This window comes from Salvelinus sp. IW2-2015, linkage group LG9 (genome assembly GCF_002910315.2).
Source record: "Salvelinus sp. IW2-2015 linkage group LG9, ASM291031v2, whole genome shotgun sequence".
Lineage (NCBI taxonomy): Eukaryota > Metazoa > Chordata > Actinopteri > Salmoniformes > Salmonidae > Salvelinus > Salvelinus sp. IW2-2015.
In genome coordinates, this window is record NC_036849.1 from 3,714,209 (window position 1) to 3,730,072 (window position 15,864).

Consider the following 15,864-nt stretch of genomic DNA (forward strand, 5'->3'; position numbering starts at 1 on the left):
TAACATTGACCAAAATGTCTGGTAATTTCCTTCACAGCAGCGAATCCCAGCCCTTCTCTGAGCGATGAGCGAGACGGCAGTCTGTCTGACATGGTGTTACAGAACGAACTAAAGGTAGAGAGGCTCATCTATCAGACTTTCCACCGGAACTGTGTGCCGGTCACTGTTTAATAGTAAATATTAACACATCTTGTCATTTTTATACAATTCTGTGCTCCTGACTTTCTCTTCTCCACTCTGCCTGACCCTAATCTTCCTCCTCCAGGTGGATCAGCTGACGAAGGACTGGTCAGAGAGCTGGCGGGACAAGAAGGAGCTGTTGGAACAGTACAGTGTGGATATCAACAGAGACCGCGGCTGGTTTTCTCATCCACTCCCTGTTACCACACCTTATTACACTGGACCGGGATGTACTCAGCACCGGGGTCACCTTCTATCACCTCAGGGTATATATATAATACACACCTTCGGATACTGACACACATATATCCTCATCCACGCCCTGGTACCACACCTTATTTCCCTGGACCGGAACGTACGCAGCACGGAGTCAGTTTCTTTCAGCTCACGGTACGAGCGTGCATATGCATGGACGCTGGCACACAAGCGCACGCGCACACGCACAGGCACACACACACGCACAGGCACACGCACCTACACACATCCACGGAACTCACATTCTACATGTACCTCTGCACAACACTGTTCTTCTTTTGCTTCTTTCTCTGACTGAAATGTTTCTCTTTTTTTGTCTACTAGATTCTCCCTCCCTGTTCTTCCTTCTCTCTCTTTGTACTGCTTGATGTTAAGACGAGGTGTGTTTTCACTCTGTCCCCTTTTCTCCCCCCATTGTGAGGCACGGGCCTCGGGGACCTACGCCCATCCTGATTCTGACAGCGACTAGAATGGCTTTAGGTCCGATCATTATACCACTTCCTGTATTTAAAGAGCTGAAACCACCTTGGAATCCATACTGCTCCTGTAGTGGGACTGTAGTTACATAACCCAGCCTTTTTATCCCACAAGATAGCATTTGGTAAATAAATACTTGTTTCCCTGAAAGCTAGCCTAAGTGTAGGCTCTGAGTTCCGTGAGAGTCATGCTTAGTGTAGTAGAACGTCATGTGGTAGTAATTTGATCTGTTATGAAATGTTTGTTTTAGGCACACCCAACTGTGCGTTTGTTGACATGTTTTTCCCCCCCGTCCACTGTTTAAATCCTCTGTCATCCTGAACTCTTGACGACCCTCTGTTGTAGGAGGGGGTGACCACGATTGGACCTCAGGACAAACTGGTTGAACCACAAATAGGTAGGCTGATGTCATATTGATACTCCTGTGTTCTCTGTTTTATTATCTGTCATATTGATATCTCCTATGTTCTCTGTTTATTATCTGTCATATTGACATCTCATATGTTCTCTGTTTATTATCTTTCATATTGATATCTCCTATGTTCTCTGTTTTATCTGTCATATTGATATCTTCTATGTTCTCTGTTTATTATCTGTCATATTGATATCTCTTATGTTCTCTGTTTATTATCTGTCATATTGAATCTCATTATGTTCTCTGTTTATTATCTGTCATATTGATATCTCCTATGTTCTCTGTTTATTATCTGTCATATTGACATCTCATATGTTCTCTGTTTATTATCTGTCATATTGATATCTCCTATGTTCTCTGTTTATTATCTGTCATATTGATATCTCCTATGTTCTCTGTTATTATCTGTCATATTGATATCTCCTGTGCTCTCGGTTTATTATCTGTCATATTGACATATCTATGTTCTCTGTTTATTATCTGTCATATTTGATATCTCCTGTGCTTCGGTTTATTATCTGTCATATTGATATCTCCTGTTGCTCTCGGTTTATTATCTGTCATATTGATATCTCCTATGTTCTCTGTTTATTATCTGTCATATTGATATCTCCTGTTTTCTCTGTTTATTATCTGTCATATTGATATCTCCTGTGCTCTCGGTTTATTATCTGTCATATTGATATCTCCTGTGCTTCTCGGTTTATTATCTGTCATATTGATATCTCCTATGTTCTCTGTTTATTATCTGTCATATTGATATCTCCTATGTTCTCTGTTTATTATCTGTCATATTGATATTCTATGTTCTCTGTTATTATCTGTCATATTGATATCTCCTGTGCTCTCGGTTTATTATCTGTCATATTGATATCTCCTATGTTCTCTGTTTATTATCTGTCATATTGATATCTCCTGTGTTCTCTGTTTATTATCTGTCATATTGATATCTCCTGTGCTCTCGTTTATTATCTGTCATATTGATTCTTCCTATGTTCTCTGTTTATTATCTGTCATATTGATATCTCCTGTGTTCTCTGTTTATTATCTGTCATATTGATATCTCCTGTGCTCTCGGTTTATTATCTGTCATATTGATATCTCCTACGTGAGTATTAGTTAGATCTCGTGCATGCAGTACATGTCATTTGCATCCTCAAATGTGTTTTGGAGTTCCTTAGTGTATGTCTTTCCCCTCCAGTCCTCCAGGGCGGCGCCACCTGTGAGATAGAAAACCAGTCTGGGGTGGTCACCCTGAGGCCGCTGCCAGGGAGTGTCTGCATGGTCAACGACAGGGAGGTGACAGAGCCCTGCAGACTGGCCCAAGGTAGGCCCTAGTCAAAGAGTTTCTGTCTAGTTCTCAAACACTCTCTTCTGAATCCCTTGTCAAAGAGTTTCTGTCTTGTTACACTTCAGTTTACAGTAACAACAGTGCCAGAGTAAGCTGTGCCGCTAGGAGCGTGTTGAGTAGCCCTTGGAGGCCCAGCAACTGTGTAACATTTTTGGGTATATATCTCTGTCCTCAGGGTCAGTGATCACTATTGGAGGTGTTCACAAGTTCCGCTTCAACCACCCAGCAGAGGCTGCAGTCCTGAGGGAACGCAGACGGGTGGGTACTGCTGAGCATAAATATGATGATGATAGTGATGGTGGTGGGGATGATGATACCTAACAACATCCTCTTCTTGACAGGCCAGTGAGGGTGCACTGAACTGCAGCTACAGTGACCTTCGATCCTCAACCTCCGACCCCAGGTAAACGAACACACACAAACTAACCAGCACCCACTGACAAGCACAGGCCAGGAGCATCTCTGCAATACAATACACTACGTGCTGAAAGGATTCTGCTGAGCTCTCATAGTAGACTCACGGAATACATCTTTTCTATGTATTTTATGTAGTACAACCTACCACTGGTACAAAGGATACATGTCTAGTAATGCTTCATGGATGTTTCTGTGTACAGAACGATAGAGAGAGAGTACATAGACGTGACATAGACTGACCAGGTGAACCAAGGTGAAAGCTCTGATCCCTTATTGATGTCACTTGTTAAATCCACTTCAATCAGTGTAGATGAAGAGGCGGAGACAGGTTAAAGAATGATTTTTAAGTCTTGAGACAATTGAGACATGGATTGTGTATGCGTGCCGTTCAGAGGGTGAATGGGCAAGACAAAAGATTGAAGTGCCTTAGAACGGGGTATGGTAGGCGCACCGGTTTGAGTCAAGAACTGCACCGCTGCTGGGTTTTTCACGCTCAAACAGTTTCCTGTATGTATCAAGAATGGTCCAATTAACACAACTGTGGGAAGCATTGGAGTCAACATGGGCCAATTTTTTTTCTCAGTGTCTTGGTGGAATCATAGCTTGTTGTTTACAGACAAGGCTGGGTCGTTGCTTGGTTACAGGAGAGACGCTGCATTAAACTCTAACAACATTAGCTCTCATTAAAACTCTGCTTAGGCAAGGAGCCAGAGGTCTCAGTGTTTTAGGGATCTCTGTCCTTAACGAAATCTTTACTGCGCTGAGGTAAAATGATTGTTGTAGAACATCTTTGAACAGATTACTGAAAATGTGTAGGCATGATGAAGAATTTTTTTCAACTCTCTCTAGTCCATTGGAATGAATTCTGCTTTTATTTGGTATTTGGTCGTGTCTGTGTTCTGGCCCTACTTCTCTCTTATTTGTATGTATGTCTATGTGAACAGGCTTGGAGGAGAGGTGGTCCCGGGACAGACCGGGTACTGTGTGGCTGAAGGAGAGGATCCAGCCAGCAAGCAGCAGTGTGTAGAGGACCAGGTGAAGTACGTGGAGGAGCGAAGGGGGTACGTGGAGTGTTTACGCCAGGAGATCCAGACTGAACAGAGACGGGCTGAGAGAGATCTGGAGAGCGAACAGGCCCATCTGAGACAACAGCACATTGACAGTGAGTAGCACACCTTCGTCAAGTCACCCAGTGCTCAGTACAATACATAACGTACGGTATACTTTGAGAGAATAGCTTGAATGTGGATTTTATGTGTCTCTCAGTAGAGACATGTTTTGATAAATTAGAGATGTAAAGAGAAATAGATACATGTTTTGCATTTTGTCACAGAACATTATACACTCCTCTACGTATTTAGTTGGATAGTGAAGCTAGGACTTTTAATTTGACTCTAGCATAGCGTTAAGAGAGTTCGGCTAGTAACCGAAACGTCGCTGGTTCGAATTCCCGAGCCGGCAAGGTGGAAAAATCTGGCGTTCTGCCCCTTGAGCAAGGCAGTTAATCCCCAACAACAACTGCTCCCCGGGCGCCGATGACGTCGATTAAGGCAGCCACCTGCACATCTCTGATTCAGAGGGGCTGGGTTAAATGCGGAAGACACATTTTGGTTGAATGCATTCCTAAATTCCTAAATGAAGATCAAATGTTTTAGTTTCATAACACTTCTACATTCATGTGGATGCTACCATGATTACGGATAATCATGAATGAATTGTGAATAATGAGGAGTGAGAAAGGCTTTTAAATATTATACACCCCCAAAATGCTAATATTGGTTATGGTGAGACGTTAGCTTGTCTTGGGGGTAGGATATTTATGCCTCTAACTTTCTCACTCCTCATTATTCATGATTCATTCATGATTATCCATAATCATGGTAGCATCCACATTAATGTAGAAGTGTTCAGAAACATCTTCTATTCTTATTTACAATAAAAGTGACTCCAAAATGACACAATAGATGATTTACCAGTAATGTATATTGGGCACAACATAATGTGAAACACAACAAAAACAAACTGCAAATGCATCCAACATCTTTGTAGAGTCACAAGCTTGATGTAGACTTTGTGTTAGGAATATTGGGACCAAATACTCAACTTTTGACTACTTTAATACACATACCTGTGTAAGTGAATTTGTCAAAATACTTATGACACCTTCAAATGTGGGAAATAGATACATAAAGTGCTTTCATTTCTAAATGGTAAAACAGACATGTATGAAAATAACCTTCAATAAAAGGTGACATTCTGTACAAACATATGATTTAAAAAATGCTAAAGCATAGAGCCAAATTAAAAGTTTTAGCTTCACTGTCCAAATAAATTCGTACGGGAGTGTATCTGACAAATATGTTGTTAAAGTTTGTATGTGCAGATAGTGCTTATTTAATTCATGCATGTCATTTGTTTCCTCTGTCTACAGTCCAGCAGTGGATTCTGCAGGAGAAGCAGCGTCTGGCAGCTATAACGTTAGAGGAAAGAGGAACTCAGGAGTTTGGTGTACAGACTGATCCTATTCCATCTCCCATCCTAGACAGCCTGCTAACGGAAGGTTCGGGAGATTCTGAGGAAGGGTGTGGTCAAACAGTGGCCCCTCCCTCTAAAGTTGTCCTAAACAGGAAGAAGGTTGTTCAGGAGGAGCTGTTACGACATCACGCCTTGCGGCGCGCCGAGAGCCGATTTCGACGCAAAAGACTGCACTACCAGCTGGAGAGGATCGCTCGCAAGCGCCATCTACTAGAGGCTAAGAGGGAACTGCAGTGGCTGGAGAAGGCCCTGCCACCAGGTCTAGAGAGCCCTGCTTCCCCTGAACTAGGGTCCTCCTCAAGTTCCAGAAGACGTCAACCTGTCTTGCGCAGGCATTCTTTCTCATCAGACCTTCTGTCCCGATTGTACCCCCAAAACACCCCAATCTTCAGGTCAGTATGAAGTCTCTCATTAATATATCTATTCAAGCCAATATTTGACTAGTATAAAGGAATTACACAGGAATGGTGTAAAGGATAATGTATTTCTTTACCCCCCGTTTTGTTTTCCCCAACAGCCACTTCCTGAAGAGAAACAGACCGTCTGAACTGACATTTGGATCCATCAACTCAAGACAGTGGGTGTCTGACGAATGTCTTCCACGCGAAAGGACGAGGAGTCGCTCCAACACGTTCTCCTCGGGAACAGGACCCAGTAGTCAGGAGCAGGGGTGGAGGAGCAGAACCAGTTCCTCTGAGAACCTTAAGCTGCCTGTGAAGGACGAGGAGGAGGCCCTAGCTCAGCCACCATGTCGTGAAAGACCTGAGAGGAAACCACTGCTTCCAAAACGTGGGCTTGAATTTACATTCAAGAACAATCAGAACCCATCGCAATCACAAAATGGTGGGACTTTACAGTCAAGCAGTAATGTCATCGTGAAGGAACCAACCGTTACAGTAAGCGAATCCAGCAGTCAGACTCAGAAGGCTCAATGTAAGGCAGTGAAGAGCCTTCCCCGTGGAGGTAGAAAGGGCTTGGAGACCATCCGGAAGGTCTTATCACACGCAGTCGGTCCTGGAATAAAGACCGCGTTGGCTAGGGTCTTTAGAAAGCCACCATCAGGACTGAGTAGAAGGACCAAGCCCACTGGTAAAACAGCAAGCCGATTTCACTGGAAACAAAACCGAGGTGTAGAAGAAGCCAATATGAGCAGGAAGAAATGCACGATGAAAACAACTGTCTCGTGTGAGGATCTTGATCAGAAGACTCCTTCACATGATTGTAGGCAGAGACAAAGACGGTGGCACAGTGCAGAGACTCTGATAAACCAGACTAGCATCCTAAGGTGGGTGGAAAGACCGCAGGGACTGGCAGGATGGGAGGAGTATGACAGTGAGGAAGAAGAGGAAAGGGAGGGTGACCACTCCTCAGACTGTGACAGCTTGTTCTCCATGGACTCCCTGTCCTCGGCCTATGCCACAGCTTTGGCAGAGCAGCTGAAGCAGGAGGAGGCTATCCAGAGCGAAGCAGAAAGCGAAGACAGTCAGATGTCAAAGGACTCACTAGCTATGGAGAGCAGAGGGAAACATGTTGCATCTAGGCTGGCACAGAGATGGACTGGGGTAGTACCCAGTCACTCTGTGGTGAGGGGTCTCAATCCCTCGATTGAGAAGACTACGAACATGGCCTCAGATAATCAGCAAACTGGAGAGGGAATAGAAGACATTGGGAAACCGAATGAAATGCCAGCAGAAGTTTACTGGAGCCATCATGGCGGTCCTAAAATAGGAGTCAATGAAGCAACCGGCGCGACAAGGGAATCGCGGTACCAGAAGCAGTCAGCGAAAGAACCCAGGTGTAGAGACACTGTATCAAAGTTGAGTGAAGAGCTTGGGCATGTCCACACCTTGTTGACCAGCAGTCCTCGCTCTCTAAGTAGCTGTAGTGTGAGGGAGCCAGAGAGTTTGCTAGCGCTTACAGACGCCTGGTCCTCCACTGATGCAGCAGATAGTCCCAGGATACCCAGGGACTCTGCCGTGTTGAGGAAGAGGACGGTGTTTAGTCATGGTGCATTGGACAGCAGCAGTTGTCCCAGCCCCGTCAGTGCGGATCTATCTGACTGTCTGAGTGGATTTGGATCCACTGAATCCCATAGCTCCGCATCTACTGATGGCACAGAGGGAGAACATGTCACAGTAGAGGAACAAAGACTTGGGGTTTCAGGGGGGACAACTGATACTTTGAATTTCCATAATTCTCAGCTCCTCCAAACGTCAGCACCACATATAATGATACCATTGATTCAGGAGGCAGTATGTTGCGAAGACTATTTTAAAAGGCAGACAGTCAGTACAGAAGGTTTGCTGAAGGTATCTATTGATGATCCAGGCTTTTGCAACAATCAAAATAGAGATGTCTCAGCAGAGCTTCCTTCGCATAGATCTGCATTTTCTCCAACCATTGACTATAAGACTCAATGCATCTCATCAACATTGGAAACTGCAATGTTCCATGGGCATCAGATGCAGCAGGAAACATTACCTAAACCTGAAGGTGACATGTTGAACGTGACATTGGACATTGAAAGTGCCCCAAAGAATCCTTCTGGAGATAATGACCTATTCAATGTAGATAGAGACATGGAAGAAGTCAGAGAGGAGGAGTTTTGTGAAGCTAGCAATGCCAAAGACACATCAATTAAAAGTGAGTTTAAATTGCTGCAAAATCTTGGAGCCAAAGTCACAGAGCAGAATTGTTTGTCACCAGAGCAGGAGTCTTTCAAAGCATCTTGTAAAAATTCCAGAAAGAGGAACAAAGTCCTGCAGGACAGTTTAATTGGCAGCTTGAAAATTCCAAAGAGGAGCAATGGAGGGGATTTTTTAAATTTCTCCACTGTCAAGAACAGCCAGGATGTTATTTGGTCAGATGATAAAAATAACACTAGTGAATTAAAAGACAAACACACTTTATTTGCAGTTGATTCATTTAAACTCAATCTGGGCTGCAATGAAGATAACTTCAAACGAGATACCTCAGCTTTAGTAGCAATGTCAGTGTCTGTGCACATATCCCAAGAAAATTTCTCCCCATGTGACCATAAAACCATTGACACAGATGGCCATAAAGGCATTCCTTTCGGAGAGAATGCAGTTATTATAAAGATAAGAGAAGTAAATCATGGTGAAGAAATAGAAGTTCAAAAGCAGGGTGAAAAGCTGATCTCAGATAGCAAGAGAAGAGACGTGGAAAATGGTAGATGGGGACCTCACCATGGGGACAGTAACTGTAGTTCAATAGACCAGCGAATCTCAGAGGTGGTAAAGGAGCATATGAGGATGTCAGGTATAGATGGGGATGGAGACAACAGTAACAGTGAACTAGAGAGTCAAAGTAGTCAAAGCCTTAATGACTTGCCAACATGTAATCCTAACAAATGTGATTCCCCAAAGGATCTACAAATAGTTAGTAATCATCAAGTAGTCGCCCCACTGAGGACCATTAAGCCTGTCTCTTGTTCGACGTCAGAAAAGTCTCTTATCTGTCCTGAGAAGATGGAGAAGATGGACAACATGACAGACATGGAAAATCTAAGCCATGAAAAAGTTCTTAGACACTCTACTTCCCTCATATTAATTTCCATGAATCAGTCAAGTTTCATTACCAAAGACAATGATTCAGACGGTACGACAAAGATCCCCTCAGAGTCCCAGTTAAGTCAGAGCATTCGAAAGAAAGTGAGAGACGTGCAACTGAAACATGGAATAACTGATGTTGACAAGGGTCTGGATGCTTCTAGCTGTGCTGTCATAACAGCAAATGACCAAGCAAGTGTCAATTCTGGTGCTGCATCTTTCATTGTAAAAAGCCATGAGATCAAATTAAGTCTGGCATTGAACAACCAAGGGCAACCTGAATACATCAACAAACCTGTACTGCTACCAATGGGACATTCTTCAGGGTCTACTTTCACTTCCACCATACCCAAAGAATGCTTCGTTTCTCAAGGGAAAAGGTTGGAAAGAGATGTCCCTTTTCCACATATGGGGAACATAAAGAAACAAACAGGTCCTGAGAAGTATCATCCTCATCTTAACTGTCTTGGTAATGATGATAAACAAACTGTCAACCAGGCTGGTTCACCTCAGCAAACCCTGAAACCTAGTGCTCTACAACCTCTCCAGAACTGCCAAGGAACAATGTCCTTAGTGACTACGCCACCAAATAAGGCCTTTGCACATTTAAGGGACATCATAATGGATTCAGAGGTTCAAGGCAAAACCAAGAACCAAGGCAAATTGATCTCCCCAACATGTGCAGGTGGACAAGTTGATCTAAAGGATCGTGATCGGCATGCAGCTGTAGATTCACTCTCTAACAAAGGCAGACTTCAACGTACACCGGAAGACATTGACAAGCAATACAGCAGTCAAATAGAGTCAAATAATCCACAGTCTGTCGATGCTATAAAAACTGTGACGGTCAGTCTTCACTGTGACAATTTATGTGAATCACAGAAGCTAGAGGAGAAAGAGGTCAGAAAAGAGTTCCAAAAAGACACTCCTTATGCCACAAATCTCAGTAAGGAACTACCACAGTCAAAGTGCTCATCTAAAACTCAGGTAGACACATTTCATAACACTTGTGTAACTGTCGATCCTGATCCTAAAAATAAACTTCCCAGTGTAAAACACAACAAATGCCATATTGAAAAATGGCTGAAGGCTCAGTGCAATGTGAGAAACTTTGCCTCGGACAATACCAAAGATTGCCAAATGGCAAACAATGAAGAGGGGTCAATGACAGAAAAACCACTGACAAAGTCTCCTGTAACCTTGTTTGACGTACCAAGTGAAATGAATAGTAATGGATCTTCTACATCCCAAATAACACAGGGAAGTAGTGATGCTAATATGAAGATATTGGGTGACATTTGCGGAGATATCATGTCCAGAAAGGGAAATAACAAAACATCTAATTTCAGGCAAACCCATCAGTTCAGTGGTAGTAGTGTTGTTCATTGCAAAAAGGGAACGTCCAAGAGGTTCAGAAGGTCCAAAGTCCAGGCACCTCCTAGCTCATCCTCTGACTCCACACTCAAGTCTTCCTCAGACGAAGAACAGAAAATAATTCCCAGGTTGCATCGAAGCAGATCTTCATCAACAAGAATGAAGCCTGAATCTCAAACTAATGGGAAATTAGAGGTCAGTCAATGCAATGGTGCAGCAATTCCTCCAGTGAAAAGACAATCACCACAGTCAAAAGACAATCACAATATGGAAGCTTGTACTGTCCAGACCCCGGGTGAATATGACGGTAAAGCTGGAGTTGGCGTCAGTTTGGGTAAGAAAGAACACAGCCCCAATGGACAATCAGCACATACTCTTGCAATGGAGAAAAGGGCCATTCGGGAGAAAATCATGTCTTCCAGTATCAAAGAAACTGAGATGTCACACTACACACCAAAGCCTCAGGATTCGCCAATGCATTTTGCCTCCAGCGACGTCAATCCCTTTGTTCACCAATGGCAAGAAGAAGAGCCAAACCAAAGGTGCTACAAGAACCAGGTGTTTGGAAGTGCTGCTGACATATCTTGCAAATCCCCCATGCTGGATTCCACTGACAAACGCATCACTAGATGCTGCAGTGTCGACAACGGTTTAAACGTACAGAACTCTCCTTTCAACTCCCACCTGAGCACTTACGCCAACAACAAGGTACTCTCCAGCACCCTGAGCAGCATGGAAGAAGATTTAAAAGGTCAAACGTCCCCCAAAGCCCATCTGAAAGGATGTACTAACCAAGCCTCTAGTATTGACGATCACAATCAACCACTGATCCGGACCATGAGTTGTAACTCTTCTTCTTGCAATGATGTATCTGGAGATCCTGGTAACAGCTCTGGCCAGGTAGATGAGATCATGTTGGTCTACTCCTCAGAGCAGGAGTCTCAGTCTAATGGGTTTCAGAGTCCCGAAACACACACCACATGTGACCACAGCACCCAGACAACCATGACTCAGGAAACCACGACTCAGACAACGATCAACCATAGTGATCAACAGAGGAGAAACAACCATCACAGACGGAGCAGCACTCAGGTACCAGTGTTGCAGAAGAATACAGAGGCCAGTAGAAAGACCACCACATGGGCCAGCCTTCAAAACATGTCTGAGCATCTCTCTCAGCTGATACACAACACTTCTGACCTTCTGGGAAATGTTCAGGATATGAGGTCTGGCGATAGCTTCAGACATAGTCCAATAAGAAATGTTAAATCTTCATCTCATCTGTACTCCTCCAAAGATTGGACCAAGAGAGACTGCTCAACGCAAACTGCAGTAGATATTGGGATCCAGACTGAAACTTCAACAACCATTCAAGATGAAATGTTTATCCACCAAACTCCGTCCACGGAGAGGTCCAAAGCTCATGAAGTTAATGTGATAGTCAAAGTGATTGGCTCAGAAGTTCTTAATGTGTCACAAGAGAAAGAGCTCCCCCTTCAACATCAACTCAAGAACAGGCCAGATGATAGGATTCAGAGCATTCCTGACCTGCGACTCAATGGCTCCACTGTTAACCAAAGGTATATCTTGGAACCAGAGCGTGTCCCTGACAAAGTGCCTTCTCTGGAGACTGTTGTCCAACGTCACAGCCATTCAAATCCTGCCGTTCATTGTAGAAGCAATGAGGACTGCAAACCCGAGAGAGTGTCCTTCTCCAAAAGCTTGGGAGTCTCTGAAGTCTGCAATAATTTGTCAGAAATACTCAGACCAGAAAGCCGTAACGTCTTGAGAAGGAGTGACCCGGGAATAGGCTGTATAAAACAAGCGAGCTCCACAGATCGTGCGTGCTCACCCATTCTCACTGTAGGTCCTAGGGCTGGTTCCAACCAGAGCAGTAGAATGTCTTTACAGACTCTCAAAGAACAACAGAAGTTTGAGATGCAAAATAGAAGTAAAGAACACATTTCGCACCGAAAAGAGTGCCAGTCAACACCTTGTTTAAATTTCAGCGAACAGAAAACATGCATATCTTTCACAAAGAATGATAAGATATCAGGACATGACTCCCTTCATCTTTCTGGGAAGCCTTGTGATATCTCCACCACAAAATCAGCGGGATCAATATCTCACGAGAATGTGAGTGCCCTCAGCAATTCAAGCCCAAAAGGGTCTGATGGACACTCAGAAAGTCTTAGTTCATCCATTGATAAATACATCCACAATGAAACCAGAATTGTCAGCCACGAAGAAGAAGGGGAAATGAGCACATGGCACAAAACCAGCCAAAGTCCAAGATGTTCTCTTCCTTCTGTTCTATGCAGTAATGGAGTCACTTTACTGAACCACACCTCTCTCACCTTCAGGCAGACTGATGTGTCCAAACAGGAGGAGAAATCCATCTCTTCTTTTGGAGATCAACTAAGCCACAGGAGACATTCAATAGATTACCACCACTGTAGACCATCAGAGGGCCCAGTAGAGTGCTTCTGTGGTGCTTATGATCATTCCCCTCTCAGTGACAACACCATCCAGGTTCAGGAGGATGACATGGTGTCATTGGCCCCAAGTGAGTGCAACACAGACGTCCTTGTGAACATCAACCCAGTCACCCACACTTCCAACTTCCAACACCAACACTCCCCACAGCAGCGAGATTGCCAGTGTCTCCCTGAGGACCTACCGGTGCACAACAAGTTTACCAACTGGTCCGGTATCAGCCAGCATCCATCTGACAGAGGACAGATTAGTAGTTCAATGAAACCAGCCATATATCTACCCACTGGTCACAAAGCACAGAGGAACCAGACAGAGTGGTCCAGTCTGAGTCCAGAGTCCACGTTCCAGAAGATCAGGAAGACGAGGGAGATAGAGAGGCTGCGTAAGGAGCGAGAGCAGGTCATGGCTACAGTCCAACTGAACATGAACCCTCATCAGCTGACCGTGGAGCTGACTGAAGCAAAGCTACACTACGGTCTGGGAGAGACAGACATGCTGTTGAAGATCCTAACATCTGGAGGAACCAAGGAGGAGGAACCATCCGCTGTCCCTACTAAACAGCAGCTCTATGACCGGTAAGGCTAGAAATGGCCCTATGTATGTGATTAAGGCTGAAAAAGGCCTTATGTATGTGATTGTCTTGATATTATGTTGTAATTAACTATACAATTTTAGTTTTTTTACATTTATGTTCCTCTTGTTTCAGGCACCGGAGCAGCATCGAGGGTTTGAGGCAGGAGAGGGACACTCGGCTTCAGAACTGTCGTCGGGCTCGCAGCCTCAGCCCCAGCAAACATAACTACCCCCATTCCCCTCCTCAATCCCGATCCCCTTCTCACCTCCGACCCCCTCCTCAAAAAGCCATATCCTCCTCCAGGGTTTCAACCTTGCCTAGCCAACGCAGAGAGTACCTCCAACAGCTCCGCCAAGAAGAAATGGAAGGCAGTAGGTAAGACAGGATCCAGACCAAGTTATATTTGTTTTGTGCTAAATTGCTCAACGGTTTTCAATGTCCGATTATTTATTCTCTGTTGTAAAGAGGGTTATATCTGTGGATTCATTTATCAATTGATTGATTGTAAATCTGTCTTTCCCCAGGATCCCAGATCCACCCAGAGGAGAGGGTCATTGTCCCTCTGAGATAGAGCAGCTGCTGCGTGACTACGGCCGTGCCCGTGAGGAGGCCAGGACGGAAATAGCGCATGCAAGGGAACGGCTCCGCGAGAGGACAGAGCAGGAGAAGAGACGTCTCCAGCAACAGGCTCTGTCTCAGGTGGTCAAGGTTAGTCACAGCAAGAAGTCCTAGTTTCACACTCCATAGATAGTCGAATGCCTCAAGATGTATTCAGCATATTTTTTTCCATTAATTCTATAATAAAACCTTTCAGTCACCTCCCTCCGAATCCATCCCTGTCAAAATAAAGGTTAAATAACCCTGGTCAGGGATTAATATTGCACCATTCCTGTTAGTAGAGACCTTGAGGAGTAGGAATATGAAAATAATAGTGAAAATGCAGTAAAAAAGGACGGTGGCCTATAAGAATAAGGTACTTAAAAAAAAAAAAAAAGAGAAAATATTTATTTTGGTAAAAGATGCGATTGAATTGCTGACAACACATTATATTAGGCAACATAAATTGGTTAATCCACATTTCATGGGGTCAATTAATCAATATTCCGACTTAAGGTCGCCTATAAAATAATGCCTATAATAGTAATAAAAAACTGCACTTTGTCATATATTATCTCAACACGTAGTCTGAAGATGGTGGAAGAACCTGGATCATTTGAAATTTAAGAAAAACAATTTTGAGAAACATTGCACTATACACTACCTGAAAACACATTAATTGATATTTAAAAAAATGTAAGGTATTTTTTTATTTTGTTTTATTATTATTTTTTTATTATTTTTTAACTGCATTGTCAGTTGGCTTGTAAGTCAGCATTTCACTGTAAGGTCTACACCTGTTGTATTCGGCGCATGTGACCAATAACATTTGATTTTATTTGAATATTAATGTTTGGACATACAAAATTACCATAATTTGTAAACATTTGACATCAGTCCTTATTTAACAATGCTTACCTACCTAAAAAGCCATTGAAGCAGACCTAAAGTATATATTTTTTTAGATTGTTGAAATTGGTGAAAATGCTATGCAAATGTTCTGACCTTCTTTTGACATATCAACCGCCTGGTAGAGAGCTCTGTTATTTCCAGAATAAACCTCAAGTTGGGGGAAAAAAATAGATTGGAAGTTCTTATTTGAGTTACGAGAATGGCTTCCCAAGAAAAACTTTCAAAAGTTCTAATTAGAGGTAAAAAGCTCTCTACAAAAAAGGCAGAGATTGATTTCTTATTGCTCATGTTCAAATTTCAGCAACAGGAGGTGATATCGTATATAAACTAAACAAAGAAAGCATTCTGCCAGTACTCCTTAGACAATGTGAATCCAAAGGGGCTAAACTATAATTTTTCAGTGTCCTCATTTCTATAATGGTGTTGCCTTGATTTTTTGGGGGGTCTCTGCATCTCCTGATTCACAGACATCCAAATATCACCCATGTATATTTTGACATGGCCTATTGATTAACGAGACACACTATTTATATTTTTTATTTTGTGCTATAATTTACCATTTACCTTAAAACAATTATAATGATAATGTTTCATCTCAATGAGCCACTAGGCTATAAATAAAAGCTAAGTGCAATACAAAAAATGAAAGAAGCGAATGGTCACCTGAACTCTTATTTGAGTTGTTAGTAATAGGAATTTAAGGTGAAAT

At 43.2% G+C, this 15,864-nt stretch overlaps 1 protein-coding gene across 1 annotated transcript in view; it reads left to right on the plus strand.

Moving 5' to 3' along the window:
• The window catches only part of stard9 (StAR-related lipid transfer (START) domain containing 9), a 58,874-nt gene that overhangs the window by 32,192 nt on the left and 10,818 nt on the right, over window positions 1-15,864 (plus strand). The window contains exons 17-24 of the mRNA XM_070445097.1: window positions 2,529-2,654; window positions 2,854-2,936; window positions 3,020-3,081; window positions 4,040-4,257; window positions 5,527-6,022; window positions 6,148-13,647; window positions 13,779-14,021; window positions 14,171-14,354. Coding sequence (XP_070301198.1) covers window positions 2,529-2,654; window positions 2,854-2,936; window positions 3,020-3,081; window positions 4,040-4,257; window positions 5,527-6,022; window positions 6,148-13,647; window positions 13,779-14,021; window positions 14,171-14,354 — 8,912 coding nt within the window. The remainder of the gene's footprint in view (window positions 1-2,528; window positions 2,655-2,853; window positions 2,937-3,019; window positions 3,082-4,039; window positions 4,258-5,526; window positions 6,023-6,147; window positions 13,648-13,778; window positions 14,022-14,170; window positions 14,355-15,864) is intronic.